The 18,471-nt window shown below is 28.9% G+C and overlaps 3 protein-coding genes across 10 annotated transcripts in view; 2 read left to right on the top strand and 1 right to left on the bottom strand.

Annotated features, from left to right (window-relative positions):
- The first annotated feature begins 142 nt into the window (after positions 1-142).
- LOC130898258 (actin-5C) lies at positions 143-3,301 on the top strand. Of its 2 annotated transcripts, none has more exons than XM_057807418.1 (2): positions 143-590; positions 1,871-3,301. In XM_057807418.1, the coding sequence occupies exon 2, from the start codon at positions 1,886-1,888 to the stop codon at positions 3,014-3,016; it is 1,131 nt and encodes a 376-aa protein (XP_057663401.1). In that variant the 5' UTR covers positions 143-590; positions 1,871-1,885; the 3' UTR covers positions 3,017-3,301. The 2 variants fall into 2 exon arrangements, with proteins under 2 accessions (XP_057663401.1, XP_057663398.1); XM_057807415.1 differs by lacking the exon at positions 143-590 and adding an exon at positions 646-1,316.
- LOC130898259 (cytosolic Fe-S cluster assembly factor NUBP2 homolog) lies at positions 3,235-7,995 on the bottom strand. 2 transcript variants are annotated; one of them, XM_057807420.1, is made up of 6 exons: positions 7,944-7,995; positions 6,811-7,001; positions 6,670-6,758; positions 6,350-6,531; positions 4,638-4,809; positions 3,235-4,542 (listed from the first exon to the last, which is right to left on the bottom strand). In XM_057807420.1, exons 2-6 carry the CDS (start codon positions 6,919-6,921, stop codon positions 4,326-4,328), a joined length of 771 nt encoding a protein of 256 aa, XP_057663403.1. In that variant the 5' UTR covers positions 6,922-7,001; positions 7,944-7,995; the 3' UTR covers positions 3,235-4,325. The 2 variants fall into 2 exon arrangements, with proteins under 2 accessions (XP_057663403.1, XP_057663402.1); XM_057807419.1 differs by lacking the exon at positions 7,944-7,995 and adding an exon at positions 7,590-7,717.
- LOC130898256 (intraflagellar transport protein 56) overlaps positions 7,012-18,471 on the top strand; it is a 27,782-nt gene continuing 16,322 nt past the window's right edge. Inside the window, exons 1-8 of one of the 6 annotated variants that reach the window (XM_057807413.1) lie at positions 7,012-7,256; positions 7,317-7,452; positions 7,830-8,033; positions 8,339-8,479; positions 9,296-9,464; positions 11,459-11,690; positions 13,122-13,251; positions 17,763-17,909. In XM_057807413.1, coding sequence (XP_057663396.1) covers positions 11,461-11,690; positions 13,122-13,251; positions 17,763-17,909 — 507 coding nt within the window. In that variant the 5' untranslated portion in view covers positions 7,012-7,256; positions 7,317-7,452; positions 7,830-8,033; ... (1 more) ...; positions 9,296-9,464; positions 11,459-11,460. Of the gene's footprint in view, positions 7,453-7,829; positions 8,284-8,338; positions 8,480-9,295; positions 9,465-11,458; positions 11,691-13,121; positions 13,252-17,762; positions 17,910-18,471 lie in introns of those variants that run through there. The other 5 variants (XM_057807412.1, XM_057807414.1, XM_057807409.1 and 2 more) reach the window with 5 other exon arrangements.

The following is an 18,471-nucleotide window of genomic DNA, read 5'->3' as shown; positions in this document are numbered from 1 at the left end:
ATAATTTTCTGTAATCTGAATTAACCGTTCTAAAACTCTCCTATACAATAAATAAATTCTTTGTAAATTTATGTATTGAACAAATAAAAGTATCGATATCTACTTCTACCGGCCGGTATCAAAATTGTTGATAATTAACGTCACAACAGTCTCACCACGCACCGTGTATTGCTTTCGAACCTTCAAGTTAGGTTAGGGCAAAACCGCCGTTACTCTGACCAATAAGAACTCTTTATCAGCTTTATGCCCATATATGGTAACGTTCGTAAATGAAGCTAGTGGGGCGGACGAGTCCATGTCATAAACTGGTAGGGGAGGCCGACAACAAAATAATTTAATATTTTGCTGTTTTTAAACAAATGCAAATTTCTAGAAACTAAAAAATGATTACCATATGTCATTGTTAATTTTGACACTAATCATAAGTAAGAGAAATCAAATTGAAGAAAAATAAAATTTGAATTTTCTTCCTGCTTTACCCATTATTTAGAACAAAGTGTCACTTCCTTGAAATCGCAAACCGGCATCTCTTCATTTCATTCCATTCCTTACTTGTTCACTGTTGTTCTGTGACGTCTGTTTAGCAAACGGTAAGAATTTTTATCAATATATTTCCAATTAAATATTTTAGAATTATTGTGATATAAGAGTATCAGTTGAACCTTTATTTGTGTGAATTATCAAGAATTTTATTAAATAGTTATCTTTTTAAAAATCAACTTAAGAGGCGTAGCACTTGCTAGCTTCTAGAATTTTGATTGAATTCAACATACAAATTCTATTTTTACCCTATAGCAAGTGGTTGTTGTAAAAATAGCTTATTGGAGAGTAAATTTAAATGCGGTGTATATATCTATAACCTGTTTCTCCCGTCACGTGTGAAGTAAAATTAATCATCTACTTCAAATTGAACTGAATTACTGCCCGTAAAAAGTTATTTCCAATTAAAGTATAATATTTAGAATAAATGTAATCAATCTCTTGCCGGTATTTTTATCCTTTTCTGATTTCTATGAAACGTCATCCATTCTTATTCAAAATTAAACGTAGAAGTGTGTCAGATTGATGATTCAGGGGGGAGGGTAAAAATCGATGCAATACAAAGCCTTATATGGTAATGTTGCTCGCTATTGGTTCAACTTAGCGCTGATACTGCGCTCAAACGGTTTTTAACAGGGAGGGGCAAATAATCATATATATGGTTGAAATCTCTGAAGATTCAGACATTCCAGTCTTGTGATATTTTAGTGCAGTACAGCTATTACGTCTGCTGTGCTTTTCTTAAACTAATTTATAATTTTATACTAGAAACCAAAGTAAGTGTTTGAAATTTATTCAAAAATAAGTGGAAGTCATTTCAATTTTAATATAATCTCAGGTGTAGTTGTGATCGGTGCTTTTTCTACCTTTTGGATTAAGTTTTTAGTGGATAGTGTATACAATTCAGAAAAATTTGTTCGCCGTGCTATTTCTTTGTATCATTGGGGAGTAAAGTTCCAGTTGTTTTTAAAAATGTAACTGCCGTATTATATCAATGAATTCAAACGGGCGGGGTCGTTAACTTGAATTCAAAGAATCTTTCATTCAGAATCTTGTTGAATATGTAACAGTTCGACGTTAAAATACCGGTTTCTTGACATAGATTATTCCGTCTTTATTTCATTCATATATCTTGAAACTTCAATCAATATACTTGTTAGTAACAAAGTGTAATCTTTTTATTCAAATTTGTTTATTCTATAAATAAATCATTATAATTACATTGCTCAGACATAATTTTTACCGACAACTTATTTTAATAAGATGTGAAATATATATGTATTATTTATGGTATATAACTCATTTACTAATTTTTGATGTTTATTTTCAGTACTAACCAATCATCATGTGTGAAGAAGAAGTTGCCGCTTTAGTTGTAGACAATGGATCCGGTATGTGCAAAGCCGGTTTTGCTGGAGATGATGCACCCCGAGCTGTATTTCCTTCAATTGTTGGACGTCCCAGACATCAGGGAGTCATGGTAGGCATGGGGCAAAAAGATTCTTATGTTGGAGATGAAGCCCAAAGTAAAAGAGGTATTCTGACATTAAAATACCCTATTGAGCACGGAATAGTCACGAACTGGGATGATATGGAAAAAATCTGGCATCACACTTTCTACAATGAACTCAGAGTTGCTCCTGAAGAACATCCTGTTCTTTTGACAGAAGCTCCACTCAACCCTAAAGCTAACAGAGAAAAGATGACCCAAATCATGTTTGAAACATTCAACACCCCAGCAATGTATGTTGCTATCCAAGCTGTACTTTCACTGTACGCTTCTGGGCGTACTACTGGTATAGTATTGGATTCTGGAGATGGTGTATCCCACACAGTCCCAATCTACGAAGGTTACGCCCTTCCTCACGCTATCCTCCGTTTGGATTTGGCTGGTAGAGACTTGACTGATTACCTAATGAAAATCTTGACTGAACGTGGATATTCATTCACCACAACTGCCGAAAGAGAAATTGTTCGTGACATCAAAGAAAAACTTTGCTATGTAGCTTTAGACTTTGAACAAGAAATGGCTACTGCTGCTAGCTCCAGCTCCCTAGAAAAGAGTTATGAACTTCCTGATGGTCAAGTAATTACCATTGGTAATGAAAGATTCCGTTGCCCAGAAGCTCTTTTCCAACCATCATTTTTGGGTATGGAAGCCTGTGGTATTCACGAAACAACTTACAACTCTATCATGAAGTGTGATGTAGATATCCGTAAGGACTTGTATGCTAATACTGTACTCTCAGGAGGTACTACAATGTATCCTGGTATTGCCGATAGAATGCAAAAAGAAATCACTGCCTTGGCCCCAAGCACAATGAAGATCAAGATCATCGCACCCCCAGAAAGAAAATATTCCGTATGGATTGGTGGTTCCATCTTGGCATCATTATCCACCTTCCAACAGATGTGGATTTCCAAACAAGAATATGATGAATCTGGACCATCCATTGTCCACAGGAAGTGCTTCTAATTTGTTTTTGCCTGCATTTATATTCTATATTTCTGTTTACAATGCCCATTTTTTGGGGCGCGAACTGCCGTGTTTATAATATGGGATATCGAGTGACCATTAAATATGCACTCTAGGCCAAAGTATTACTATCTTAATTTTTGTAATTTATTACATGTGCAGAATAAGACTATTATATTATTAGGCTAATACTATGGGATAATAAAAAATTGTAAAACTTCATTACTGTTCCTTAATTTATTTTACCTTTGTAATAAAATATAAATAAAAATTAAAAAAATTGAACATGTATCTTATAAATTTTATTTCATTAATTTTTCAGGAAAAGGAAAATAAATCTTAATTATACATATAAAGGTGTTTTATAATCTTTTCTTGTTCATTAGAAAAATATTTAAAGTTGTAAATATTGGTTTTTTTATGGAAAATTTTTTTACGCAAATTTCAAATTTTAGAATACATTTTGAAAATTCGTTTGTTCTCGAAGTTTTATCTAATATAATTATTTTGACAAACCTCAAATTCTCGATTTTTAAAAATTATGTTATCATACTTTTTATTTTTCTAGTAATGTGATTTTGCCAATAGAAACATAGTCTTACGTTGTCAAGTTTTTTCCTGTTCGGGATTAATGTTTAAAACTACTTTTTATGATCAGACTCTTGAAAAAAAATACATAGATGTTCATATTAAAAAATATAGTAGAATAAGTTTATTTTGAGGGGTAGAGGGAATTTAATACATTCAAATATAATTCTATCTACCAAATAGAAAAGTTTTATGCATCTTTGTTATGTAAAATAAAAAGCTGGCAGATTTTCAAAATGAGAATTTGAGTGTTCAAATTTTTAATATTGTGACCTGTAGGTGTACATAATTACAGTGTTATTAGATGAGCAGTTTCACAATAAAAACAGGTTCTTAGTAATAATTGCACTTTCCAATAATTTTTATGAAATTGTGATTCATTTAAAAAACATTATTTTCTATGTGGAATACATTTTTTCATATTTACATAATTGGTTTGTGATTTAAATGATAATTTAAAATTTATATCCATTAACATAATTATTATAACTATTTGATCCGTGGTCTCTTCAGCAATGAATAGATAATGTGTTTTTGTAATATTGATTTGAAGACCTCATATTTCGAACTCTTCTGTAAGTTTTCTAGCCATTAAAGATCCTCTTTCTCATTTGCACATATCACCTGACCATATATATTGTTAAATATCAAGGTATTTATATTTAATCTGGCTTTGACGGTATAAGGGAGAGTTAAAATACATACAACTTATTCTAAATAATCATTTATTCATCTGTAACCTTCTCATGATATTGCTAAACTCTTTTGACATCGGCGAGTCTGGAAATTCTTTAACACAGGATTTTCCAAGTAGATGTCCAATTTTTGGGTCTATTGGTAATGTCCCCAATAATGGAATTTTTGTTATTTCGGCTAAAGATTCCCCACCTCCTTTGCTGAAGATGTTGGTGCAGTCAGAACAATGTGGACACACAAACCTGAGAAATAAAATCAATGATCACCTATTTGAAAGAATGAGGATGGACAGTCTAATTGTAAAAATAGGGGCACAATACTGGTCATTTATACTTACCCACTCATATTTTCAATCAAGCCTATAATGGGGATTCCAGTTTTCCTACAAAAAGTTATTTCTTTTCTTACATCTTCAATTGATACTTGTTGCGGAGTTGTCACTATTATGGCACCGTCACATTTGACTGTTTTTAAATTTTCCATAACTGTTATATGTTCATCTGATGTACCTATAAAGAGGAGAATATTGAATTTTTAATTGTAAATTAAAAGGAATTAATTTAATTAATAAAAAATTTAAAAATATGTTTAATAGCCACAACAATCGAGATATATATATATATATATATATATATATATATATATATATATATATATATATCAAATATCTTTAACGATTTTCCAAAGTATCAAGTCTCATTTATTACAAAGCCTACTAAAAGTTTACATAAAAAATTAAAACTTGTTAAAAATACAATAATAATTTTAAGCCCCATATATCTGGGAAACGACTAAAAGTTGGAATAGGATTAGTAAATACAATTTGATTTGATTTTTTTACAGAATTTGACAAGATAAAGAAAAATACTTTTTTATTTCTTAGTGCTTGTATCAACGGGTCAAAATAAAATTAAGACCACACCTGCATCTCTAAAAATTTACAGAAAACATTTAATATCTGGATAATGGTAAGGTTTAGGTATAGGAAAGTATACATGAATTCGCCTTACTTTTTACCCCTGAATGCATTAGAGAACTATAACAGGTCCAAACATAACAGAGAGAAAGGAGAGCAATGAAAAACGGAGTAATATAGAAAGAGCTGGGGAACGAAAATATAGTGAGATACATAGAAGCCCAAAGAATCAACTGGGCTGCGCATATAATGAGAAGAAAACCAACTAAAATGATCAAAATAATAACGCAATGTGCCAAGGAGAAGAGGCAGACCGAGAAAAACTTTGAGAAACGAAATAGAGGAAAACATATAGAGAACTGGAGGGCAAAATGCCAGAACCGAAAGGATTGGAATGGAAAATAATGAGAAAAGCAGCCAAGAGACAAGATAAAAAATAAAGATAAAATAAAAAAAGGATATTAATGAGCTAAAAGTGATAGTCATAATCCAAAATATTGAAAGACTTGATGATGATGATATCAATAATATTCAATGTAGTTTCTCCTTTTCGAATTCTTATAAGTTTTGAACTTGTTGGTGATGAAATTATTTATTTCTTTGGTGTTATCTTGAAATTGTTAGGTTGATTTACTTTTTTGAAAAATGATGGATTACTTTCTGATCTATCTCTCTCATATTGATTTATGAACCAAAAATGTGGTTTATACTATAAGGACTTCGGTCAAAATATGATGTTACCTGCAAAGATATATGATCTATATAACAAAGTCAGTCAAATTTTCTGTGCAAAAACTTTACACAATATCCATCTACCCATCAGATTTGGCAGTCTGGTAAAATGGTCAACCTAACTAGATTTCTGTTAGTTGCAAATTAAAATTCTTTTTTTGTACATAAATTGATAAAAAGTCTTTACATATAATAAAGATTTCCCCATTTTTTCAATAAGTTTATTTTTTTCATTATTCCATACAACCAACTTATATTTGCTTGTTTGCATATTAATACAGAAATATAAATTTTCTTCTTTTTCAATGGATGTAATGTTTGACAGTGTGTTTAAATAATAGAAATAATTTTGTATGCAATCCAAGAGAATACTGAAAAAGTAATGGATTATGAAAAATTACCAGGTGGAGTATCTATAATCAAGTAATCAAGATTTCCCCAGCAAACATCTGTTAAAAACTGTTTTACCATAGCAGTCTTCTTTGGGCCTCTCCAGACTACAGAGCTATTTCTATTATTTAAAAGAAAGCCAATGGACATAACAGCTAAATTCTGCTCTTCATCAGAATATACAGGCACCCACCTAAAACACATGAGTTTATTTTTAGGATTTAAATGGTTAAAATTGTTCATTAATTAAAAAAATTAGTATTTGATACTACTATAGTTACTTATAGTTTTTATTTTTGTGGTCTAAAAATCTAAACTAAACAGAATTTACCCTTCCTCCACTTGATGTACATCTTTTCCTTCTAATTGCAATAAATAAGGAACACTTGGCCCACATAAATCTATATCTAACAAACCAACCTAAAAATAAAAAATTAAATTGTGTCTTTTGAATTATTAGAACTAGACTCACTTTAAAACCATTTTCTTTCAATGCTAAACTCAACTGCGTACTAACAGTTGATTTTCCTACTCCGCCTTTTCCAGATAAAATCAAAATAATATGTTTTATATCTTTCAACATTTTAAAAATTGTTCACTTACTATAACAACAAACGAATTAAATAAATCAAATATTCTCTTTCACCTTCATATTTGCTTAACCTAAAAATTTATCAATGATGTCAAAGTTGCTAGCCAAGTTTTAGTCAGTACAATTATATTGGTATTTTTTCACTAATTTTGAATATCTCCCAATAGTCTAGTTAGTCTTTTACAATTGTACTAATTTACATTCACCGAAAATGTTATTTTATATAATTGAATGAATTAGTGAATTTAACGAATTCTTAAAATTAGCTGATACCCATTAGAAAATGGTCGACGAGGGATAAGCAAATGTTTTTTCCGTAAACATCTGTGTGCATATCCATTTACTTTGTGAAGTTGTTTGTTGGTTTTGATACTCATTATTTGCAGATTTATTGCGAAAGGCCTCCTTAAAGAGTTGCAGCTTGAAGTGAAAAATTTCCTCCCGGAAACGTGGCTTTGTAGGTTTTTTTCGACTATGCAGTATTGTACTTAGTGTAGATAAGTGGTGAATAGAGTCTAAAAAGTGAGTTCTAACACACGAATTTAAATTTTCTGGACGATCAGACGCTGCATCCAGTATCCAAATTAATGCTCGGTATAACTTTATTTCGTTTGTTTGTTCAAATACACTTGGGTTCAATGAAAAATCATAACACTTACATATTATTATTTAGGAGCATGTTGAATAAAATATTTTATTTGTCTTCTAAATACATTTATATTTGCTAAAAAAATCATCTTTATCATAACAGTTAAAATAATATAGCACTATTTAGACACATTTTATCACAGTGGTGGGCCAACTCACTCCAACAGTTAAAACTACAAAAAACTCTCGTCATTTAAGCACAAAACAGACACAAGTCAAGTGTTTTATATTTTTTGATAACTTACTTGCAGATAGACAAAAAATATTTGGTTTCAACAACAAACAATACAAAACAACTTTAATTATCGAAAAAAAAATAAACAAAAAAAATAACAAGGGTACATACGAAAAAATCGATTGCTTACCCCACGGTCGCACTTTTAACGTATATAAGCTGTTGTCTTAGATAGCCTAATTGGAATAAAAGAAGAATTGCAATTTGACGTTTTCGACAGGTAATTTTCAATTTAATTTCAATCTTCAAAATTCAAATAGGGAATATTTTAACTATGGACTTATATCAAATGAAACCATCTTTAACTAAAATGTACAAAAAAAACATCAGTAACATGTATTTAATTATGTATATGTTGTTAAACTACTGTTTTTTCCCATACTGAAAGAACACCATGGTAACCTATGATCATAACATATTAAAAATATACTTCCTGACAATTTTTGAGCACAAAATATAAGGAAATCATGGTTAGTAGTAAATTTATTAGAGTTTCACTAATTATTCTCTATTATTTACTTTTAGATTTTAAGTAGGTCCAAGCCAGCACTTCAATCAAATAATGATTCAAACAAAGAAGTTGGGAGAAATAATTCAAAAAGTACTTCACAGTTTGAAGATTATTTAAAAAAACGAGATTATACTGGTGCAGTGACATATTTGGAGGTAGAGTACAAGTATTACAAGAATAACAAAAAAACTAGCTAATGAATTGAAAATCCAAATTCTTGAATTCTAACAACTATATTGTACAACAATAATTTGAATAAACAAATGGATGCTTAATCAACATAGTATAATACTTATATTGAAACTATATATATCGTTGATTCATTCAACTGAATAATTCCTATATCATTGGCCAAATAATAAAACCATTATCAATATTTACGAGGGTATCAAACATTTCCCAATTTTTAATACACACAATTGATGAACTATTATTAATCTTGTTAACCAAGATGTTCTTGTCTGTTAATTACCCTGATCACTAATTTATAATTGGTCATTTGCAGAAAGGACAGTATTCCATCTACATGTAAAAATTTGTTACAATATTGCTACACATGAGCTGAATGTTCATTTAAAAACTATTTTCTACAGTTGAATATTTCAGTCATTTTTTGAATAACTTTTTTTAAATAGATAACTGTTTTTTGCGCCCTGGAAATGCTTCTTCTATGTTTTCATAGTGATTCCCCCTAAGCTTTCAGGACTATGAAATTATTTTCTTACTATTTAGTATGCACTTTAATGTATCATTCAAATCAGCAGACTTCCAAGCATTATTTAAACCCTGTGCTAATTGTGTGAAAAATTTTTTTGTCAAATTTGACTGATAAATAAGTTTGATAAAAAGTATTATTTTTCACTGTAAGTAGTGTTTGAAAAATTGAATATTACACTGTTAACTATAAACCGAACAATATATCCAAGCAATTTATTATTCAATTGCTCATTCAATTTGAACCTTTTTTTAAGTTCAAACATTTTCCTGAAGATAAGAGACCAATCGTTGAAGAGTGGTTAGCATTTTGTGCATTTCACAGAGGAGATTACAAGAAAGCACTTGATATTTATCAGAATTTACTGAAATCCAATACAGTAGGCAATTATTCGATTAATACCGCTTGTTGCCTTTTTTATCTGGGTAAGTTTAACCTATTACTGAAACTATTATATTTTTATTCCCCAATACTCCTCAATCTAACAAAAAATTCCAAGCTGATTGTTCACTTTTATTCCTTCCCATTAAATATATCATAACAATTGTTATACCCTGATTTGATTACACAAGTCATTTAGCACATTTGTACAAATACAAGGATTCTTGACACATTTCTGTGTCAACACTAATGTTGAAACTGACTAGATTATATTTTCTTGAATTGTATTTGTCCTCAAGAATCTTGAAAACATATTGAACATTTAATGGAAAAAATTTTTCTCCCACCTTTCAATATATGCCATTTTTTAGTACTGAAAAATGGAAGTTATATGACTCTCTAATGAAATTCATATAGAGATGAAAAGTAATTTTGTCAATGTGTGAACTAGATCTGTTATCTCTGTTTTATCCTGATTGCTGTTATTTTATTTTTATTGATTTCCGTTGCTATTCATTTGTTTTTTTTTTAAATTGAAATGTGTCCAAAACTATTTGGTTTTTAAAAGAAAATCTAAATTTAACAGTCATACCATCTGACAAAGATAATATCACAGTTACAATAGAGAGATAGCAATATTTAGATTTATCCAGAGAATAATAACTCATAACTAATAATTGTAATAAATTATTAAAAAAACAATTTTAAAAAGAAACCAAAGAGACATTAATAAATTATAACATTATATCTGCTTAATTCTATTTTTTACCAAAAATTCATAAAACTGCATTATTATCCACACCTCTTACTCTTCGGTTAACTGAAATTTGACAAAACCTTATAACTACATATAACAATGATCATTATATCAAAGACTTCTTTACCATTAACAAAACTTTAAATGATATAGTATTACCATAGAGTTTTCCTTTAGTTTTATATGTAATATCACTTTTTAGTAATGTTCACTTAGATAGAAGATAGAATTAATAACAATCATTTTTAATAATACATATTTTTTATCTTTCTTATAATAATGAAAAGGTACTTTTTGTTTAACTTTGTGTTACTTACAAAAGGAAAACTGAAATGTAGGAAAAATTTAGTTGGTTAGCCTACAATCAAGTAAAAACAAAAAAAACTATATAAATGTTCGAAGTGGGCACCTTGCACTTCTACACACTTTCAGAGTCTACAAAGGATATTTCTTTAAACTTGGAAGAGCATTCCAAGAATCTGCCTTATAGAGTCACAATGGAAGTTTATTCTATCGATCATTTCTTTCCTTGTGTTTACCGGTGTTGCATATACCAAGCTTTTAAGATACTTTTGTTGCAAAAGTACTGTTTACTGATGAAGCTGGTTTCACACGAGATGGCTTTATTAATTCCCATAATTTACATTTATGGGCAAATGAAAATTCTCACAGTAGAATTGAAACAAAGAATTAACATTGATTTTTTATTTATGTGTGGGCAGAAATAGTGGGTAATAATTTAGGAGGTACATATTTTTTTGATAATAACCTGAATGGCGAGCGATACTTAGAATTTCTCCAAAATGATTTTCCAACTATGTTATGTGATATTCTTCTAAACATTCGCAGAGACATATGGTTTGTACAAGATTGAGTCCCTCTTCACTTTTTTTTTGTCACAGCAATATTTTCCAGTCATCTACTCACTTCCGAATTTTTTGCATCAAGTTCCGGAACACCCGTTATATAAAGGTTTGGGTAAATAATACTGTTATGTATCTCTTCAGAACTTAGTGTTTTGCTTGGTTAGTATGTCGGAATCGGGATATTAAGATATTGCTTTTATCTATCTAAATATGATAAAGACTGAAAAGTAGTCGAAATGTCAATATTATATGCTTTTGATCGAAATTTTAATTGATAGAGACTTAAAATCAAGATAATTTATCAGTGTATGCATGCGTGTGTGTGATTTCGGTCATTATCAAGGCGCTCATGAGCAAAAACATATAACAAAGTTTTAAGAACTAAGATAATTGTACAAATACTTTGATTTATTAGGTATGTATGAAGAATCCAAAGAACTTTTGCAAAAAGTTCCACTAAATGGCTTAAGAAACAGACTCAATTTTCATCTTTCGCATAAATTGAGGGATGAGGCTACTCTAATGGAAAATCATCAGCAGTTACAGGATGTTTTGGAAGATCAATTGAGTTTAGCTGCCATACATTATCTAAGAGCTCATTACCAGGAAGCTATTGATATTTATAAGAGATTGCTTCTCCAAAATAGGTATTATGTGGTTTTGCTTTTATAATACCTTAATAAGTTGAAAACAATAAAAATTTTGGATAATTTGAGTTATCAAGTTTTTAACTTAATAAAGATTTAGATTAAGGAGTAGGTATTTGATGGTTCATATTCTCTACGTACCATGTGATGTTTATTCTTGTTATTTGTTCAATGATGTTTAAACTATATAAATTAACATAGTTTTAAGAAGTTAAAAAATTCAGTAGTAATTCTTATTTGACATAAGATTTTCTTCTAACTATTGTTTCTTCAATAGCTAGGTTTCATTTTTCAATTAGCTAATTTTATTCTGTTACAATAAGCTTAACGATATTTTAGGATAAAAACTAATCATTAAAAGTTATGTTCTTCAGACTTCAGGAACAGATTCCAAAAATTTCATTTTTTTTTTGTTTAGACTTTCGTTTCATGTAATACTTTTATATATGATTGAGGTTGTCAAACATATTTGATGTTACCGAAATTAATCCTTAACCTTTAAAAGTTCGGAGACGGGAATAGAAATATTTATCAACTTATAGAGGATTTTCTTATATCATGGAATATTAATATGTATGATGTGTGATGTTTATCACAACATATAAAACTAAGTTCCAGGTCGCGTTTGTCTTTTCTCGCGATTTTCACTAATAGATACAGTGATTCACGAAACTGAATTAATTTTTATTAGATATAGAAAAACCCGGTTCGTCAGTCTACTACTATAGTCGCTTGAGAGAGATCGTGTTTGCAGTGTCTGACGAAATTCTGATAAAATAAGCATCAGAAACAACTCAATAAGAAGCTCAAAAAATGTTGAAGTCTTTGGTGATAATATAGTAACTTGAAGATTGTTTAAAAATGTTAGTCCAACTTCAGGTCATTATTATTGTTGTCGAGGATCGAAGTTCATTCAAAGGTGAACAACTGTAAACTTCGAATTTTACAGAAGAGGTACTGAAATAAAGAAAACTGAAAAATGGAAAAATGGGGCAATGACTTATATCTTCATCATAACAATGTGCTGTGCTACAATTCGCTTTTGATTGACCAGTTTGTAGCTAATCAAATCATTAATTCAAACGCGTTTGTCATACCGATAACTGTAGTCGCTGGATACTACATGTAATTCTAAAGAAAATATTTTTCTTTTTACGTGTAGGTAATTATTTATAAATTGACGATGTTGTATATAAAAAAATATTTTCGTTGAATTATGTGAAGTTCATTATATTACATATTTGTTGAACGAGATCGATACAATCTTACGACAAACAAAACATGTAGTCATATGTAATCCCCGTGACATGCCAGGGCGGATCGCTGATTCAAAATAATTCTGTATTTATAAGATTTAAAAATATGCAGTAGCGAAAAATTATGAAATTAATTTTTAATTATTCTCAATAATGATTCTTCTTTCATTTTCAGAGAAAACATTGCATTGAATATCTATGTGGCACTATGTTACTACAAACTGGATTATTATGATGTATCTCAAGAAGTACTTGGTATCTACTTGAACAGGTATCCAGATTCAGTCATTGCTACTAATTTAAAGGTAAATACCATTTTAATAATTTTCTTTTACTATAATTTTTTCCCAAATATATCAATAGATATCAATTGGAGCATATTTTTACTAAGAAAGATGCTTCTCTAATTTAATTTAATATCGATAATAAATTATTTAATAAAAACTCCTTGTCGAAATTTCAACTGTACTACTCATCTATGATGTGCCACCATATAATAGCAACCTATAAGTACACAATAGAAAGTGGTTGCTTCAACGCATGTGACACTAAAATATAACCTATAAAATATTTGGTCTATCAGCTAAGTCTGCTATTTCTGTAAGTACTGTTACCTTAAAACTACCTGAAATATTGGAAATTTTTCAGTTTAGTTTGATTGCATTATGTAGAACTTGTGTTTACTTTTCACGTTTATTGCAAATATGAGTGGAATGTTTATTCCACGTATCCCCATTTACCCCAAAATAATATGGAGAATAAATATTTGTGAAGGTTTTTATTATATTTCAGGTAAATATATATAGTTAAAGATCGTCAGAAACTATATTAAAAAGCAACCAGATGAACCCTATACGAAAAAAAACGTTGGGCCGCCGTAAAAGATGTCAAAACCTCCACCTTCCATTGATTCAACCGAATCAATGGAAGAAAAACTTCATCAGAAATTCTTGGCTCCGATCTAAATAATGCCTTATCACATGAAATTAAGTTTCAATTGGAACAGTTAATTTTGGCGAGAGCCCATTTTGGTTATTTCATGGATGAAGAACTGTTATAGTTCGTTTAAATTATTTGTCAAAAATTTCTACCTCCTTCAAGCTATATAAATTTGCTCAAGATTGGTACAAAAATTTTATGAAGTGCCATCCTCGCTTATCCTTAAAAAAACCTCAAAGTCTATAAAACATTCGAGACTTCTGATCTATTTGTTGTAGCTGACCATTTTAACAAATTTCAAGAAAAATAATTAATTTGATAAATATACAGAACTCTTCTTCAACTGTAATGAGTCTGGTTTTTGTACAGACCTCTCCCAAATCAAAGTAATTGGACAAAAAAGTAAACCTGTCTTTCAATGTATTCGTGGTATTATTCACCATCTTATATCATTTTTCAAGAAAATGCTGTACATCTAAGAGGTATTGGAGCTGGTTTAGATTTGTACAAGGTGCTTTCTCAGTCACCTAACACGCAGACTGCAGCCACTGGATTTTTTGTTTTAAGTTCTATTAAAACGGGATGGAAAAAATATTACTTTCAGAAATGAGGAAATGCTTGGGTGTCACCCAAACAAAATATCAAAAAAGATTTTTCTATTGCTATGAAAGTCTTGTGGACAAAAAATCTCGCTGATATTATTGTTCATCAGGATTTCTTAGTACATGTTCTTTGCCAGTCGACTGAACAAAATTTCCAGAAGACTAGTAAGACTAAGTCGACTGTCAAGAAACTTATGACTAGCAATAGTTCGGAAAATGATGATCAGATTCAAACGATTTCCAGCATCAACGCTTCTTTGGGTGAAACAAATGGTAGTACATCTAGAAGAGGTGTAATTGATTTCTTAGTGAATAAAATAAATGTTAACTTGGAAAGTTGAGTCACTTTAACACACAAAAAAAAACAACTACAGTTTAAGCAACTATAGTATGGAGAGGTTTTAAAATCAGAACAGATTTTGGAGCTACTGTGCCAGGAAGAAAAGAAGTGATAAAACAGAAAACAAGCAAAGAAGAAAGAAATCCACAAACTAGACTAAGTAAAAGTGCAGAAAAAATCTTTCAGAGATGGTCGAGGATCTAAAATGGAGCAAAATATTGGCTATAGCGATAGCGATTTAAGTTTGAATTATGACAGCGACGGTGAAACACCTTGAAATTATTGGAGAAGTACTACTGAAAATAATGTGTTGGAATTGAGCAGATAAAAAGAAATAAAAAAGATAAAAAGATGTCGAAAATAAATAATTTCCTCAAGATTTGCTTGTGATTATTCTCATACGAGTATATGAAATTTTAAAATACTATATTTGTGCTGTAATATCTTACAATTAGAGAAACTGAAAATAAGTCTGCCCCTAGTGACCTCATATTTTTTTAAATAATATGAATAAATTTGAAAAGTATTCAAACTCATGACTTTAAGTAAATTTCAATTCAATATTGTGCCCATGCTCGAGATTGAAGCTAGTTTTTCAGACATTTGAAAAATAACGAGCGAAATCGGCTTCTTGGTCGAAACAAAATAATATGGTACAGAGAATTGATATATATATATATATATATATATATATATATATATATATATATATATATATATATATATATATCCTGTATAATCAAAGAATTTAATCCATAAATTGACAGATAAAAACAGGAGCACCAACTTCCAAAATTTGTGTGACATACCAACATAAATTTTAAGGTTATAAATGATAAAATATAAAAATTTTGACAACTGCAATGATAAAATTAATAACATAGGAATGAAATAAATACAACAAAGAAATTATAGAATAATATTATTTGAATAAAGTCACAATAATTTAAAAATTTAGAAATGACAATTTAGTAACTAACTTTTAAAATAAATATCATTGGTTAAAAAAAAAGAAAAACAAAACAATTAAGAGGAGAATCAACAACGAGAGAAATTTTTTTTTGCAAGAAAAAAAAAGAGTAAAATAATTTTAATTGAAATTTAAAAAAATTAAAATCTTGATAAAAAAGGCATAAAATATTCAAAGGATTGATAATTAATAATTGTATAAGTGTAGTAATAAGAAATTAGTGAAAACAATTAAATAAAGTGAAATAAGTGAGAATACTCACAAAGGGACAATTTCCAAGATAAAGAAGTTGTGAAAAGGAAAAGAACAGGAGTGGAACTACAGCGGAGTATCTGTTTATTCTGCAAGGCCGTAACAATTTCCAATTTAAAAAAAAAAATAAAATTAAAAATACAACATAACAAACACTTAAGGTACTGTTCTATAAGTTTGAGTATTTCTTTTAGTATATAATATTTGAGTTCACATTTCCATATAATTTAGTTTTATGAGTGTAATTACGAGTATGAATGAATGAATGAATGTTTGTAAAATAAAATAATTGTAATAGCTAGTTAAGAAATTGTATATTTTGAATATTTTATTCATTATAAAGAACAGACCCGGTCTTAAAACTATTATAATCTGACCTTATAACCATAACAATTTATCGCAATAAAATTTTTTAATTTGACCTCACAATATAATACCTTGAGAATAAAAAAATAATAATAACATAATAAAATAAAGAAATTCAAATAATTATTAATGGCGCCCAAATTAAAATCTGATTTTATTTAAAATAAAATTTATAAAAATAAACAATACACATTATAATACCATAACAATATATATATATATATATATATATATATATATATATATATATATATATATATATATATATATACTACTGTAAAATGTATTTTGATACTGCTGAAAGATTTGTATACATGTATTAATATTCATAACATTTAATATTTTAACTTGAGTGTTATGAAATTAAAATTTAATCCGAATAAGTGATACCCCAGAATGATATAAAAATAAAAAATTCACATTTAGTGCCAAAACATCAAAAGTTTCGTTAAATAATCCAATATATCCGAATTCGATTAAATTGTAATTATTTTGCCTTTTGTGTATAGGATGGAAGAAAACTCGATTTTTTTCATTTTTTTCTACACTGTAATGAAGCTGAAAAATGCGAGCAGTTCGAATTTGGAATAATGTACGCTCCTTTAAAAAATTACATCAACCAAATCTAAAAATTCACATTATCTCGTATTTCACTCTGACACAAGAATTTTTGAATTTTTTTAATTAAATGTATGTTTTTCGTTGCTAAATTGTAAGATCTCTTCAGAATGAAAAATAGTTTTTAAAATGGGCAAAACATTGACGTTTCGATCTATTTAAGTCTACAAAATAATCAAAAAAGACCTAAAATCAAGACAAATTAATAACAAAAATAGATAAGAAATTTGTATGGTTTTTTGGTTTTCCATGGTTTATTAATGAAGTTTTATGATTTATATTATGGACTTTGTTATATCTGATTATTCTTCATATCTCTTTTAACAAATTCTATATAATACTCCTGACAATGACTTTATTCGAGGCAGCATAATAGTTGGGATATTGACGATTTCCTAAAGCCACCTATTGTTTTATCTATGGAGTTCCTCCAAACTCGTCACCAGATTTAAATCTCATCGAACATAAATTAAATATTATGGGTAATTCAATCTACACTACCTTCAGAGCGTTTGACCTACGTTAATTTTTTTCTTTTTAATTTCATCCTTTATGTAAAGTTATTACATTGTCAAAAATATAGTTCAAAAAATTATTCCTTAATATAATACTTGTAATGTCAATAATTTTAAAGACATATACTCATACTATATACCATACTAAAGTTGTTGGGAGGGCAATTTTACATTGGTTGAGAAATAGTTTGGTTTGAAAGGAAAATTTTTTTAGGCTTGCAATACATTTCGTCTCTATAATGGAAAAGCGGCAGAAAATGAGTTAAAAAACATAATTGATCTAAGTAATCATGTTGGTTTTGGTTACGACTTATTAAAACACAATATGGTAGTTTTTCGAGAAGGCGAAGGTGCTATGCAGGTAAGAAACAATATATGAATTTAAAGAAAATCTTTGCCATATCGCTAATAAATGTGATTGTTGTGGCGTTGTGCTATTTAAAGACATTCGTAATGACCTAACCCAGTATATTACCTAAATTTAAAAAAAAAACAATGGAATATCATCAATATATAGTATGTCCATATTTTGAAGGAAAGTCGAAACGTCAAAATTTATCTTTTAAAAATCAATTTTTCATTTATCAATTATCGTCAATTTATTATTTATTTATAATTTATCCAAAAAAAACTAATTTTAAAAAGAAGAGACCTAAAATCAAGAACATTTAGATGCAATAATATATCAAAAAGTCTAAGAAATAAGAAATTAAAGAAATATATATATGTATATATATATATATATATATATATATATATATATATATATATATATATATATATATATATATATATATAATTGTAAGCTGAAATGAAATGGAAAGCTGAAACAAAAAATATAAATGGCCGAAATGGTGTTGGAAAGAAGTGGATGAAGAAGGTGTTTCCAGGTTGACGGTAATCTATAGCTATCGTCCCTTGTG

The sequence above is a fragment of the Diorhabda carinulata genome, chromosome 9, assembly GCF_026250575.1.
Source record: "Diorhabda carinulata isolate Delta chromosome 9, icDioCari1.1, whole genome shotgun sequence".
NCBI classification, from domain to species: Eukaryota; Metazoa; Arthropoda; class Insecta; order Coleoptera; family Chrysomelidae; genus Diorhabda; species Diorhabda carinulata.
Note: the sequence above shows the minus strand (reverse complement) of the source record. Positions and strands in the feature narration are given on the sequence as shown.

Excerpts from the sequence above, each read along its gene's own strand:
- LOC130898259 (XM_057807420.1), bottom strand. The coding sequence starts at position 6,921 with ATGTTGAAAGATATAAAACATATTATTTTGATTTTATCTGGAAAAGGC. Across the intron at positions 6,532-6,669 it reads GTACATCAAGTGGAGGAAGG|GTGGGTGCCTGTATATTCTG; the intron begins GTAAATTCTGTT and ends CATGTGTTTTAG. Across the intron at positions 4,543-4,637 it reads TTGATTGAAAATATGAGTGG|GTTTGTGTGTCCACATTGTT; the intron begins GTAAGTATAAAT and ends TTTATTTCTCAG.
- LOC130898258 (XM_057807418.1), top strand. The coding sequence starts at position 1,886 with ATGTGTGAAGAAGAAGTTGCCGCTTTAGTTGTAGACAATGGATCCGGT.